Source organism: Hemicordylus capensis, chromosome 5 (assembly GCF_027244095.1).
Source record: "Hemicordylus capensis ecotype Gifberg chromosome 5, rHemCap1.1.pri, whole genome shotgun sequence".
In the NCBI taxonomy this organism is placed as follows: Eukaryota; Metazoa; Chordata; class Lepidosauria; order Squamata; family Cordylidae; genus Hemicordylus; species Hemicordylus capensis.
In genome coordinates, this window is record NC_069661.1 from 91,526,030 (window position 1) to 91,541,733 (window position 15,704).

Below are 15,704 nucleotides of genomic sequence, written 5' to 3' on the forward strand. Positions count from 1 at the left end.
AAACATTTTTGTTACCACTCAAAAGCCTGATAGAAATCAATTTTATAATATGTTTTTAGGTAAATAAGAAGAGGGTCCCATTGCCTTTTAAATGCTTCAAATTTATTTCTTAATAATGTTGTTAGCTTTGCCATTTCTGCCAACTCTAACACTTTAAGTATCCAATCCTCTTTACTCGGGCAATGGATGTCTTTCCATTTGTATGCAAATGTCAGTCTTGCTGCTGCTGTCAGATACATAAAGAGGATCCAGTATTTCCTAGGCAATGAACTGTTATCAATACCTAATAGTATTGTTTCTGGGCTCTTAGGGAAAGTCATTTTAAACACTTTCTTAAGCTCATTGTATATTAAATCCCAACAGCCTTTAGACTTATTACAAGTCCACCATAAATGTACATAGGAACCCTCCTCTTTTTTACACTTCCAACATTTGTTTGACATGTTCTTGTACATTAAAGCCAACTTCATAGGAGTTAAATGCCATCTGTACATCACCTTAAGATTACTTTCCTTTAAATTAGAACAGGCAGTGTATTTCATGTCTTCTATCCATAGTTTTTCCTATTTCTCCAAGTCTATATTGTAACCAAAATCCTGAGCCCATTTAATCACTGAAGTTTTCACTACTTCCGTTCTTGTATCTTGTATCTTCCAATAATAACAGACCGTACATCCTAGAAACTAGTTTGTCTTCCTTGTCACACAGCTGTTGTTCAGATTCTGACTTTGATTGATTAAGACCCATTTTACAGTCTTGCTTGAATAAGGCGCTAATCTGGTGATACTGAAACCAAGAAATATTCTAATCCTGCATAAGATCTAGTTTTTTAAGTTCATATTTTGCACCTTGGGGAACAAGCAGTTGTCGATACATAGGCCATGTTCCAACTTCCAGTAGAGATACCTAAAGTGGAATTTTTGGTTCTAACACAAATTTGTTTTTCATCCATACCATATATAAGCTTTTTCTAACATAGTGATTTAAGAAGTCTTTATTTACTTTTACCTTATCATAAAATAGATATGCATGCCAACCATATCTTATATCAAATCCTTCCAAATCTAACAGTCTTGGATTTTTTAATGTAATCCATTCTTTCATCCAGTTTAGGCATATTGCTTCAAAATATAACTTAAAATTCGGTAACGCAAACCCTCCTCTCTTCCTGTCATCCATTAGGTTTTTAAAATGTATTCTTGGTTTTTTGCCCTGCCAAATAAAGTTCTTTACGACTTTATGCCATTGATCAAAAATTGACATTGTATTTATTATTGGTATTGTCTGGAAGAAATATAGCATTTTAGGAAGAACATTCATTTTGATAACAGAAATTATTCCACTTAATGATAGATTCAGTCTATTCCATCTACATAAGTCTGTCTTTATTTCCTTCCAGATTTTAATATAATTATTTTGAAACAATAAGGCATTATTTGTTGTAAGCATAACTCCTAGGTATTTTACCTTTTTTTCCACATTGAAGCTAGATTTCAAGACAATTTTTTCAATATCTTCTTTGTTCATATTTTTAATTAATACCTTTGTCTTATCCTTATTTATATAGAACCCTGCCAAATTCCCATATGATTTTAATATTTCCAATAATGTATCAATTGACTCTAAAGGATCTTGTAGAAACAACACTATATCATCTGCAAAGGCTCTTAGTTTGTAATTTTGTGTCCCTATTGACAATCCTTGTATTTTGGTCTCTTCCCTTACCATCCTGCACATAATTTCCAAGACCTATATAAATAATAATGGAGACAGGGGGCAATCTTGTCTAGTACCTTTTTGAATACTAAAATAATCTGTAAATTCTCCATTAACCTTAATGTTTGCTTTTTGTTCAGAATATATAGACCCAATCGCCCTTATGTAATTAGCTCCAAACTCTTCAATTTCCAGGGGTTTCAACATAAATTGCCAGGAGATGCTATCGAAAGCTTTCTCTGCATCCAAAAATAACATAGCCAGTTGTTTATCACTATGCTATTCGTAATCTTCTAATACATTTAAAACAGTCAGCACATTATCCTTTATTTGCCATTTTGGTAGAAATCCAGCCTGATCTTCATGAATTAACTCTACCAAGACCCCCTCCATTCTTTTACAAAGTATAGAAGCAAATAATTTGTAATCATTATTAAGTACGGAGATTGGTCTATAATTTTTAACCAGAGTTTGATCTTGGCCAGGTTTTGGTATTAATGTAATAGTTGCTTGCCTCCATGAATCAGGGAACCAACCCTTCGTCATAATTTCATTCATTGTCCATTGTAATGGTTGAGACAATACTTCACTAAAAGCTTTGTAGTATATAATAGAGAGCCCATCTGGTCCTGGCAATTTCCCCCCCCCCTTTGCTCGCTTAATAGCATCCTTAACTTCTTCGTTGGAAATTGGAAGATTCAATATTTCCCGTTGTTTAGGGTTTGATTTTGGTAAATTCCTTAATTGTAAGAATTGTTCTACCTTATCTCAACCTTTCTTTTTTGATAAAACTCCTTATAATATTTATAAAATTCTTTTAATTACTGACTGTTGATTAATAATATCACTGGACGTACTCAGACTCGTTATATAATTCTTTTGCTGTTCAACTCTTAATTTCCAGGCCAGATATTTACCCAGTTTATTTGCCTGTTCAAAAGATTTCTGTTTTAGAAATTTTTAATTTATTTCCATCTCCTCCACCATCAACATGGAACATTTCTGTTTTAATACCTTTAATTGTTGTATTAAGGTTTGGTCACCCTTTTTTCCAATTAGTTCCCCTTCCAAGTCATTAATTTGAATCTGGATTAGGTCCTTGCTGTCTTGTTTCTTTCCCCCCCCAGTATGCATTTTGTTGAATAAAGAAACCCCTCATTACCACCTTACTTGCGTCCCATACTGTCTTCATTTGTAGATCGCCCTTTAGGTTTATCTCAAAATATTCTTTACATTTTTTTTAAACCTCATTTCACAATTTTAGAGTGATTCAAAAGGGACTCGTTTAATTTCCATTGATAGTTTTTCTTTATTCCAATTTTCCACTTTAATTCTATAGGATTATGGTCAGAAAAAGTCCTTGGCAACACATCTGCATTAGCACAGATCATATCTATTCTTGTGTGCTTTTTATGTCTATCTGAAAAGAAAGTATACTCCTTAGCATCTGTATTTTGGATTCTCCATATATCATGTAATCCAAAGTGCTCAACCATATTAAAAAACGCTTTTGGTAATTTCCCACCAAGCAAAACCTTGATTTTGAGAGGGAGCATTGCTAATCGGAGCATAAGGGGAAGACTCACATGAGGCAACTAAAAGGAGATGCATTTTTTCACCATTTTTGTGGGTGCAGTCATTGTTGGATTTTAAAGTAATTATAACACTATATTAAGTGCTGTGTGGAACCACAGACATCATTCTCTTTCCAGCCAAATGCAGAGCAGCAATGCCTCAGCACTGCTAAAGGCAATTCAAGTGTGGAAGCAAACATGGCTGGTAGGAATTCTGGTACAACAGTGATGTTGCCAATGCCAAACCTCAAAGTTACCCAGTTTGGAATATGAATTTGGTTTGCTCATAATATGTGCATGTATTCTAAGCCAGGCCCATTTCCCTGCACCCAAAATTCTGAGAATGGTAGTCCAAGCCAGAAAAAAGGAGAGTAAGTAGGCTGCTTCTCCCTTCCACTCCTACCTGCTTACCTAGCTCTGGCTGCGACTGTGGCGATGGCAGGAAGGGAAGAAAGGGATGGGAAGTGGGAGAGAAAAAGAAAGTGTGTGGGGAGGCCTCCTTTCCCCCTACCCAGAGGCGTAACTAGGGAAAACGGCGCCCAGGGCAAGCACTGAAATGGCGCCCCCCCACTGCCCCCCCAACATACTACATTATACTTAGGTTTTTCCTCACAAGCGCCCGCCGCCGCTGCCAAGCCAGGCCACTGACTGGCCGCCAGGTGCCAGCAAAGCAATGCGGGGGGGGCGCAGGTGGCGCAGAAGGGACCGCTCATGGGGAAGGGGGCACCGACGCGCTCCCTTGACTGCTGCAGCACTGCTGCACTGAGCAGGAAACATTTGTATTAACAAAAAAATTTAAAAAATAAAAAAAATGGTCATGACGGCGCCCCCCATGTGACCAGAAAAGATGGCGCCCGGGGCACGTGCCCCCCCTGCCCCCCCTATAGTTACGCCTCTGCCCCTACCATTACTCCAGATAAGGGGAGATGGAGAATCATGGAAGCTGGGTGGCAATTAGAGGTATATTTAGAACTCTAAGAGAAAAATAACTCATCCACCTGCATTTTCCAACACCACTCAGATTGCTGGTATCAATATGGTTTGCCCATCAATGTGCTGAAGTAATAATAAGCAACTCAGTAGGATACTTTGAGTATTCATCACGTAATACTAATATCATTTTTTTGGTTTAGTCTGTTTGTTTAGTTAGATAGGCAGGCATGAAGCGTATCCTCTAACCAGAAGCCTCATTGTTTCACTAATGTGAATACTGATGTATTTATCTTCTAAAAGATCAGTACATGAAGAAATATATAGACTAAATATCTGCTTGAAGCATTCTATGTGTAAAGGGAATTTGGGCATGCTATATAGTCATGAGATAATGTGGGAAGTACAGAATGTGCGTAGGACACATAGCTTTAAAATGAGGTCAGTGTCTTTCTTCCCTTTCAGTGTGTGCTTTGGATCCCTTGTGCAAGTAAGCTCAAGTTATTTGCTTTGTAATCACCTTGCTCAAGGTGCTTCTGCTTTCATTCCTCGTGACACACTGTTTAAGGCAACCTGTGGGAGACAGGCAGGCAGTCTTTTGGTCGCTTTGAACAATTATGTGATTTAAAATACATAGAACAACATTCCATCCTTGAAGCACCAATCTGAGCAATTAGAAAATGTGTGTTCATTAGCACATATACTAACAGTTCTAAGTTTGTGCTGGCTCATAATATTCTTGACATAGACCCTCAAATGTAGAACATTAGATTCATGCTCTGCAAATTATAAAACTGATATTGCACAATAGCATTACAAGAAAGAAGCATGACAAACTGAATTTGGGATACTCTAAACTCTACTCAACACCACCACATCTATGAGCAATTTCCCTCCAGCAGTAATGTGAGCTACAAAGGTGATAAGTACTACACCCAGCACAGTATCCCACCAGTGACTATTGCTGGTGTTTATCTTATGTTTCTTTTATAGATTGTGAGCCCTTTGGGGAGAGGGATCCTCTCTCTCTCTCTCTTTCTCTCTCAACTGCTTTGGAAACTTTGGTTGAAAAGCAGTATATAAATGGTTGTTATTGTTGAAAGGATCTGTAATATTTAAACAACACAACTAGTTATAATTGTTTGAAATAAATACTTCCAGTTGAATGGGACCACTCGTAAAGCTAAATAAAGCTACAGGAGTTCAACACCCACCTCAGGTTATTTCTAAGCATAAAGTACAACTAGATCATGAGCACAATGCAGCTAAAGTTAAACACTTCTATGTCCCATTGATTTCAATGAGAGAGTTAAACAATGGGCTGATATTCTAATGCTGCATGCATGCTTCTAACAATGTGCATGCAGCACTAGTCTCCGTGCTTCCAAAGCACAGGCGCTCTTGCATAAGAGCGCTACTATTTGGGACATTCGCCCCACACTTTGCAAGCATTCTGTTACACTGAAAACATGTCCGGGGTGGGGGTGATCAGTGATGTGGTTTTTTTTAGAGAATAAGGAAAGTGTTGAAAGGAGTTGCGCTTTGGCACAAGACTGCCCATGCTTCATAAGCATGAGGTCTAGCACTGCATGAGCACTGCTTGGAAGCATGCACACAGCATTAATTAGAATATCAGCAATGGGACTTTAAAGAGCCTAACTTTAGGTGGACCAATTCTATGTGTTTTTGCTGTTCAGTGAAGACTCCTGGATCATGAGAAGAACAGACTCTTTAGGGAAGAGTCTCTTATCAGTGCCTCTTGTTTGATTACAGAAATCTTAGGTTGATTTTTTCATATAAAAATAGAAATAGGGGTTCTGATTTATAATCTGTACTCCAGATCTGGCAGTCCTAAATTAGCCAAGATGGCCTAGTTAATATCATAAACGCATCACTGAGGGAGGGGAGGGTGCCTCCTTGTTTGAAGGAGGCATTGATTAGACCACTCCTAAAGAAGCCTTCTCTGGATCCCTTAGTGATGAATAGTTACAGGCCAATCTCCAATCTCCCTTGGTTGGGCAAAGTGATTGAGAGAGTGGTGGCCAACCAGCTCCAGGCAGACTTGGAGGAAACTGATTATCTAGATCCATTTCAAACTGACTTTAGGGCTGGCTATGGGGTTGAGACAGCCTTGGTTGGCCTGATGGATGACTTTTACCGGGGAATTGACAGAGGGAGTGTGACTCTGCTGATTCTTCTGGATCTCTCGGTGGCATTCGATACCATCAACCATGGTATGCTTTTGAATCGCCTGGGGGAGTTGGGGATAGGCAGCACTGCTTTGCAGTGGTTCCGCTCCTATTTCTCGGGTAATTCCAGATGGTGGAGCTTGGTGACAGTTGCTCCTCAAAACGGGAGCTGCTATATGGAGTCCCCCAGGGCTCCATTCTGTCATCAATGCTTTTTAATATCTACATGAAACCACTGGGTGAGGTCATCAGGAGATTTGGTGCTGCGTGTTATCAGTATGCTGATGACACCCAAATCTACTTCTCCTTTTCATCTTCAGGAAATGGCACTCATTCTCTAAATGCCTGCCTACAGGCAGTAATGGGCTGGATGAGGGATAACAAATTGAAGCTGAATCCAAGCAAGACAGAGGTGCTCATTGTGGGGGCTCAGAATCTGAGGGATGAGTTAGATCTCCCTGTGCTGGGTGGGGTTACACTCCCCCAAAAGGAGCAGGTGCGCAACTTGTGAGTATTCCTGGACCCAGGCCTCACCCTGGTATCTCAGGTGGAGGCCATGGCCAGGAATGCTTTCTATCAGCTTCGGCTGATTCGACAGCTGTGCCCATTCCTCGGAGAGGATGACCTCAAAACAGTGGTGCATCAGCTGGTAACCTCCCGACTTGACTATTGCAATGCACTCTACATGGGGCTGCCTTTGTACGTAATCTTGAAACTTCAGTTAGTTCACAATGCAGCAGCCAGGTTGGTCTCTGGGGGAACCCAGAGAGACTATATTATGACTGTTTTGAAACAGCTACACTGGCTGCGGATATGTTTCCGGGCAAAATAAAAAGTGCTGGTTATTACCTTTAAAGCCCTAAATGGCTTAGGTCCGAGTTATGTAAGAGAGCACCTTCTTTTACATGATCCCCACCGAACCTTAAGATCATCTGGGGAGGTCCATCTCCAGTTGCCACCAGTCAGTCTGGTGGTGACACAGAGGTGGGCCTTCTCTGTAGCTGCTCCTGGGCTGTGGAATGCACTCTCGGCAGAAATTCATAATTTGAGATCATTGCCGTCCTTCAGGAGAGCCCTTAAAACCTACCTATTTGGCCTGGCCTTCCAAGGTTTTAAATGATTAACTGTTTTAAATTGTTTTAAATTGTTGCCCTGATTTTCAGGGCTTTTAGCTGTTTTATTGGTTTTATTGTGTTTTAATAGTTTTTAATTGTTAAATAAATAAATAAATAAATAAATAAATAAATAAATAAAATAAGATATCAGGGCATTTAAAACACCCGTGCTTTGATTTAAATTGCATAGACAAATGTTGAATTATAGATAGTTTAAGTACTGACAAGTAATATAGTAAGAACTAATTTGCCTACTTTCCTTTCACGTTCCCTACAACTGAACTAAATTTGGTCCAGATAGGTTAGGCAGTTCACAGGTTAGCCCACTTTTAGCACCTCAAACGTTCATACATCTGCTCTCTTAATGTGGGGTAGATGATGTCATCACAACTCGGGTTTGAAGTGTCCCTATGTGTCTCTACTACTGTACCAAATTTGGTCAAAATTGATTCCCACTTGCACCTCAAACGTTCACGTGTCCGCCATCTTGAATCAAGGTGTATGACATTATTACAGATTATGCCCTTGAGCTGATCCTATGTATCCCTCCCTACACCTGTAGCAAATTTGGTTCAAATTGGTTAGGCAGTTCATAAGTTAGCTCAATTGTGCCTCAAATGTTCATGTGCCCACCATTTTGAATTGGAGTGGATAACTTAATTGCAAACCACCCCTTTGAGGTGTCCCTGGGTGTCACTCACTACAATTGTACCAAATTTGCTTCAAATCGGTTAGACAGTCCACAAGTTAGCCCACTTGCGCCTCAAACGTCCACACATCCGCCATCTTGAACTGGGTTGGATTATATAATTACAAACGATGCCATTGAGTCATCCCTGTGTGCCCCTACAGTGTAGCAAATTTGATTCAAATTGGTTAGGTGGTTCACAAGTTAGCCCACTTGTGCCTCAAAGTTTTACGTACCCGCCATCTTGAATTGGGGTGGATGACATCAGCCCAAACTATGCTGTTGAAGTGTCCCTATATGTCCCTACAACAGTACCCAATTTGGTTCATAGAGGTTCGAGCATTGCAAAGTTAATAGTGGGGCACACACACATGCATGGACACACACGCCGAATGCCGGATGATCTCGTAAGCCTACTGGAAAGTAGGATTTTAAAAATACCACAAACTCCTTATTTCAAATGCAACTTTTCTAAAAATTATCATTTATCCAGGGACACACATTTCAATATGCTTGTTTGTTTAAATATCTGGCTTACTTTTATAGTCAGGCATTTTGGTATTTCAATGAATTATGTGTCTAAAAGTACACAAACACAAAAGAAAGCTTAAACATGAAAGGAATAAAAGGTTGTGCCTTTACACAATCATCTGTTAATTCCTTCCACCAACAGATGACATTACACGTGGGATCTGCCATCTAGTGGCCTGATCTGCTATAGCTAAGATAACATCAAAGATAATTGTGGATAATAAAATTGCTATACTGGTTTTGACAGCCTAATGGTCCCTCTGATATTGGAGTGATGGAGCTATCAATGCCTGCCCCATGACATTATTTGTTCCCAGGGCATCTCAGAGACATACTGGCTGACATACTGCACAGTGATCCATTATCCAAGAAGGATGTGGGTTTGCTGCTTCCATGCCAGCCAAGAGCTGGTTCACACAGCTTCCAAAGGCATAAGCTGTTCTATGTCCCCAGAGTTGTACATCATTGCTGCTGTGCTGCTACTGCCATTAGGAATAATGGCGATAGTGGTGCCACAGCAATGGTGCACAGCTTTAGAGACATGGAGCAGCCTCCCTCTTGGGAAGTTATGTGGACTGACTCTTGGCTGGAGTGGAAGACGCCTCTTGGATGAGTGGCTTGCTGTGCATTATGTCAGCCACTGATTCTGAAAATGAAACTGAACTGTGACTATAAACCTATTCAAATGTTTAGAAGGTATATGTTAAATGATTGTTAATAAAAACAAAAACAATAGACTTCATTTGTTAGCTGCCTCATAAGAAATTGTTCTCTGGGCAGTTCACAACACAATGTAAAAAAAAATCCAATAAAAATACAACACGATAAAGAAATCAAACACAAGACACAACACAATGCACACAAGACACTTTTTTTAAAAAAAATACAAAAGACAATACAAAACATTTTAAAAACTTTTTTTTAAATCAGGTTTTAAAAGCCTGAGTGAACAGAAAGAACTTCACCGGGCATCTTAAAGAACAAAGTGATATCCACCCCACTCTTGTAACTGTCCAAAATAATAATAATAAAAAAATTATTTTTCTGCAGAATATTTAGATGCTTCAGCATCTGATATTTTAAAGTGCCAAACTGAGATGCTTAATGTTTACTCATCGATTTTGGAACAAAATGTTCTAATCATATTTTTCTGACTCCACCAACTATGTTCTCAGAAAACTGCTTTGATTTACAATGTTCAGCCAAATCTAGTTGTCTCTCTTATACTCTTTTCTTTATTTTGCTTGTTAATACACACATACATTGCCCTAATGTTTCCTTCCCTTCATCTTGCCCATATTTTCCTTTGTCATTTAAAAAAAATCTTGGTTTTCTTTAATCTTTCAAAATTACTAACGCAAAGCATTACACTGTTAAACACTTCTACCTACTGAAGGACTCTTAAGGCTGGAAACTTTGGAGGCAGGAGGAGAAAGTAAATACTTCTCCCTGTCATGTAAGGTTGACATATTTTACAGATGAAATTCTGCTGAAGTTAATCGTAATGATAGATCTTTTCTCTCTTATCTTTCTGTCAGAAGAAATAATTAGAGGAAGATAGTACTGAATAGAAGATAAATAAAATAGTAAATTATCTTTACAAAAGCAAAGCTGTTCTAATTAAAGGTTTCCAAGACAATCATTTGATTTAATTTACTTATATAAGTCTTTGCCTGAGGCATCTGTGTTTCCCTAGGGGAAAATAAAGTCTGGCTTCCAAGAAAGGGAGGAAGCAAAATGGCTTCCAAGAAAGGCAGGGAGCAAAATGTAAATTGTAAGACCAGAAAAAGAAGTAGTGAGACTTGCTGTTGGAGAAAAGATATAACATCTCACTATGGCAGCCTTTACTTCCTTAAAGTGCTAGCAGCATGATTGAACTGCACATTTTATTCTTAAGTATTTACTTTAATAACAATATTTTTGAGCACAAAATTGCAGGTGGTAGTGTTGGTCCATTTGAAGAACAATCCACAACTTAAGGTGGGTAATGCTTTTATTGGGACCAACCAAAAAGTAATAAAATAGCAAACAGCAAGCTTTTGAATCATACAAAATTCCTCAGTAGATTAGATGGTATTGTCTCCATATAAACTGTAAATTTCATCATGAGGAACATAACTTAAATATGGACCCTTGTAATGCAGCTAATGTCTAGATATAAAATTCACACATGGCATTTCCATCTGAAGTTTGAAAACTCTTCCTTGCAGCAAGAAAGGAGGTATTGTTCAAAACTTCTTGCTTCCAGCAAGAAGTGCATTATATATAGAAGAAAAGGGAAGGCTTCACACCATTTACAATACAGTGAGCGCATGCAAATGAAATTAATTTCAAATATAGCAAATCAATTTAATCTAAAACTAATTGTTATTACTGCTCTTAGCTGCCTCAGGATCTACTCTGAGGAGCTAAAAGGCAGAATATAAATTATTTATTTATTTTTATTATTTCTACATACCGCCTACTACCGAAGTCTCTAGGCAGTTTACAACAATAAAACCAATAAAATTTAATAGTTAAAACATATTAAAAAATCAAATTAAAAATTTATAAAAACTACCAAGTAGCTAAAAAGCTTTGCTGAAAAAATGTGTCTTTAGCTGTTTCCTAAATGCCAACAGGGATGGAGCAGCTGTAATCTCAGCAGGAACTGCTTTCTACAGCTTTGGGGCAACTACAGAGAAGGCTCTCTTTTGAGTCATCACCAAAAGGGCCAGCAGCACCCTCAGACAAACCTCCCCTGAAAATCTTAATAGGCAGTAGGGTCCATAACGAAGAAGGTGTTCTCTTAAATACTCTGGGCCCAAGCCTTTAAGGGCTTTATAGGTAATAACTAGCACTTCGTTTTGCCCATTTTGCCCAGAAACCTATTGGTAGCCAGTATGGTTCTTTTAAAACCTGAGTGATGTGGTCTCTTTGGGACGTCCCGAAGACCAATCTGGCAGCAGCATCCTGCACCAATTGTTGTTTGTGGACTACATACAAAGGCAGACCCATGTAGAGTGCATTTCAGTAGTCAAGTCTGGAGGTTACCAACATGTGCATCAGTGTCTTAAGGTCACTCACTTCCAGGAAAGGGTGCAGTTGGCAAATCAGCCAAAGCTGATAGAAAGCACTCCTGGCTACCACCTCCATCTGAGGTATCGGAGGGAGGGTTTGGACCAGAAGTACTGTCAAACTGCAAACCTGTTCATTCTGGGGGAGCATAACCCGATCCATAACCAGCAGATCTATCCAATTTCCTGAACTGCGGCTTCCTGCAATTAACATCTCTGTCTTGTTTGGACTGAGTCTCTGTTATCCCTCATCCAGCCCATTACTGCCTCCAGGCAAGCATTTAGGGAAGTTATGCCATTGCCTGATGAAGCTGACATGGAGAAATAGATTTGGGCATCATCAGCATTCTGATAAAACCCTGCACCAAATCCCCTGATGATCTCCTCTCCCAGTAGTTTCATGTAGTTGTTAAATAGCATGGGAAGCAATAATTTCTCCTTTAAAGAAGGAGCCATCCTACCTTCCCTCAGAGAAGTATTTAGAATCTCAACCAGGCCCTCTCCAACAATCTCCCTGCTTGATAATAAAAGCCATGTCAGATAAGGGTCAAGAGAACAGGTGGTAGGATGTACAGTTACAAGCAGTTTGTTCACATCCTCAGAAGTCAAGAACTGAAACTGATCCAATTTAACCACACAAGAGGAGTTACTGAATACCTCTGCTAAAGACTCTGCACCAACAATAGAATCCAGGTTGGCTCAAATATGAGAGATTTTGTCCACAAAAAAACTCATTAAAAGCTTCACAGTGGCTAGTAATATGCACAGCAAGTGACTGCTTCTTTGCCACACATACTGCCAGAGCATAGGTCTTCAATTGTGCTCTGTGCTGCAATCTGTCAGATTCCAGTCGAGCCTTTCTCCATTTGTGCTCTGGTTGTCTACCTAACTACTTCAGTTCCTGTAGTTCTTCCTTATACGATGGAGCTAATTTAGAAGCGGTTTGGAGAGGATACTTAGGAGCAATCAAGTCCATCACCTTGGTGAGCTCATTATTCCAATTTTCCACCCGGGTGTCAACAAGATCACTGTCAGAGCCAACATTAAAACCCTCCAAGATTTCATTGAATCCTATTGAATCCAACAACCTCCTTGGGCGGCCCATCCTAACAGGCCCTTCACCCCTCCAGAGGTGACTAGTGGCTGCAAATTGAACCTTCACCAGGTGGCAGTCCAACCACAACAATGGGGAAATCATAAGAATCCCCACCCACGGAACACCTCCCTGATCAGAGCAAAAAACCAAATCGAACGTGTGACCGGCAACATGTGTCAGACCCAAGACCGCTTGGGAAAGACCCATAGTTGTCATGGCCACTATGAACTCCCGAGCTGCTCCTGACAATTCAGTCCCAAAGTGAAAATTGAAATCACCCACCAACCTGGGCATCTCCAATGTCAACTCTGCAACCAATTCTGACAGCTCGGTTAGGGATTTTGTTGGGCAGCGGGGTGATTGGTACACCAACAGAAGTCCCAATCTATCCCTGGTCCCAAGACTCAAGTACACACTCTACCTGGTAAGGGATATGTTGTTCTTAACCAAAGCCACTTCACTTCCCTGTCCATGTCTTTTCACCTGCTCCACAACAGATTATCCTGTAGGGAGAAGCTGGGACCACACTGAGCCACTACCCTCCAACCAGGTCTCTGTAATGCATGCCAGATTGGATCCTTCATCCACAGTCAAATCATGGATAATTTCTGATTTATTTTAAATCGACCTGGTATTGCAAAGCAGCAAGGTGAGGCTCTGCTCTATTACTTATTAATAAGTAACAAATAGCCTAGAATATCATAAGTGTCTTTGCCTATATTATTATCTAATCACAGTGGGGGGAAATCACTCCAATATGAAACTAGGATGGATGAAGTTGTAAACCAAATTGTGTGAAACCAGGCGCCTGAAACTTCTAAAGACTTAGCAAAATTTTATCAACTTCTTTTGAAAGTCCTATAGACCTTTCATCTCAGCAAAACCCCACTTGAATTTGCTTTAGCCAATTTGCTTTAGCCAATCGATGGCAGCTAGAGATATATATTGGCCCCACTCCAAAAAATCTTGCAGATCTTATTGAGCTCCTTCTACCATCCCTTGAAATTCCTACATTTGTTTCACCTGAGCAAGACCATCCTGGTGTTTTCCTTTAGCCAAGATTTGAAACAACTTTTCTAATCTCCATCTTTCAAAATCTTACCTGAGCCTCGAGTCTTTAAAGGTATCATGATAAGAAGGATAGCTCCACCCAATTTTATTTCCTTTACACCGCAATTCTAAACTCTGTCCTGCAGAAAGACTCAGAGTGGCAGCAGGCTTCTGGAAACGGCCTTTATCCATCACTTGTGTCATTATAGAGTGGATCTTTGGGGAGGAGTCTGTGGATTCTCTCTCTTTTAATTTGGGGGTTTTGGGTTTTACTTTTTTGTTAGCAGGTTTAATCCTATTCTCTCCTGGTTCCTTTGGACGCTTGTTCTTTGCAGGCTGGCCAATTGCTAGCACAAGGGAAAAGAAAGAAAGGGAAAAAAGAATACAATTTTAATACCAGATTTCTACAACTAAGGTTTTCCCCTGGGCATATTCTTCCTGAAAGAGTTTTTATTTCCTGGCAGACAGATGGGAGCTGAGAATAACATAGTCTTGATATAAAATAAGGGTTTGCAACCAGTGTGATCTAAAGCACTGTGGATTTTCTTTTAAACATCCTATTAATTTTTGTTAGTTCAGCCAGGATGCTCATCAATAGGCAATGTTAAATTGGCATGCATTTATATTAACACATGCAAATGAGCAATTATGGGGTTTCTCTCCCTGGGAAGAGATGGCACTCCCGTGTAAAATCAATTATGTTTGCCAGAAGCTATTCTTAGTCAGCACTCATATAATAAGGAGTTATAGAAAAAGCAGCTGAGATTGTAGACTTTGAAAATAGTTTGGAACTTTGGAACAGTAAACCTGGTCTGTGCACATTAAAGCCTGCCCCTTCTTGGCACAGTTTTAACTTGTGGAAAAATGTTTGTGCCCTTAATTCCTAAGATATTTCTAAAATCTCCTCTCCTTCTTATCACCTCTAGCACCTCTGTGCTAGTGAAAATACACAACCAATAGCACAATATAACGTTCCCATCTGATATAAGATTACGCTTCCAGACAGCATAAGCTGTAGGATGTGAGAAGCTTGCGTGCAAGTTCCATGCATGAGTTACTCACCCTCCACAAAATCCCACAAGCTTCCATCTTCTTTCCCAGCATGAATGTATGATTTCACAGTTCTTGTGAGAATCGCCAGATCTTGCTTTCTGAGAACAATCTATTACTACTTTTTTGGCAAATAGAGGGAAAGGCTAGTTCTTCTCAGAAAGCAAGAGGCGAGCTGGCCAGCAAGTAGCACTGCAAAAATTGTGTGAGGACCCTGGTTGGTGTCTGAACAGAGCATAAATTTATGCTATGAAAAAGGATGCAAGTGTGCAGGAATGTGTGGAGGGTAAGTAAGCTTGCGCTTGAACCCTGCACACAATCTTCTTACATCACACATCTTACTGCTGTCTGGAAGGGATCCTAAGGGAGGATATTCTTGCTGCAGGACTATTGCTTGTTTCAGTAGCTTTAAAGGTCTTTTGTGCCTCCTGATCCTTGCTGACTTGTTAGCTGCAATACCACCTCTGGCCATCTGCAGTGGAGGTGCTGCACCTCAGCAGACACCACACCAGAAGTTCCCTCCTGCAGCAGTGATATAAAAAATAAAGTGTCTAAAAGTCTTGCTGCAGAAGTTTCTTTGTGACTTACAGACAGGAAGGTAGTTTTTCTGCTTCTTGCCAAGTGTTTTTAAAATGTACTTAAAGACTACATGAATACTAAGTGACAGAGTGAGAAGCATTCAGTCTCTAACAAAACAAAGTAAGAATTA

General features: G+C 39.7%; 1 protein-coding gene across 3 annotated transcripts in view; it reads right to left on the reverse strand.

Moving 5' to 3' along the window:
- Positions 1 to 15,704, reverse strand: part of PDGFRL (platelet derived growth factor receptor like) — a 39,416-nt gene that overhangs the window by 22,532 nt on the left and 1,180 nt on the right. For all 3 annotated transcript variants that reach the window (XM_053257726.1, XM_053257729.1, XM_053257727.1), the window contains exon 2: positions 13,998 to 14,292. In XM_053257726.1, coding sequence (XP_053113701.1) covers positions 13,998 to 14,292 — 295 coding nt within the window. The remainder of the gene's footprint in view (positions 1 to 13,997; positions 14,293 to 15,704) is intronic.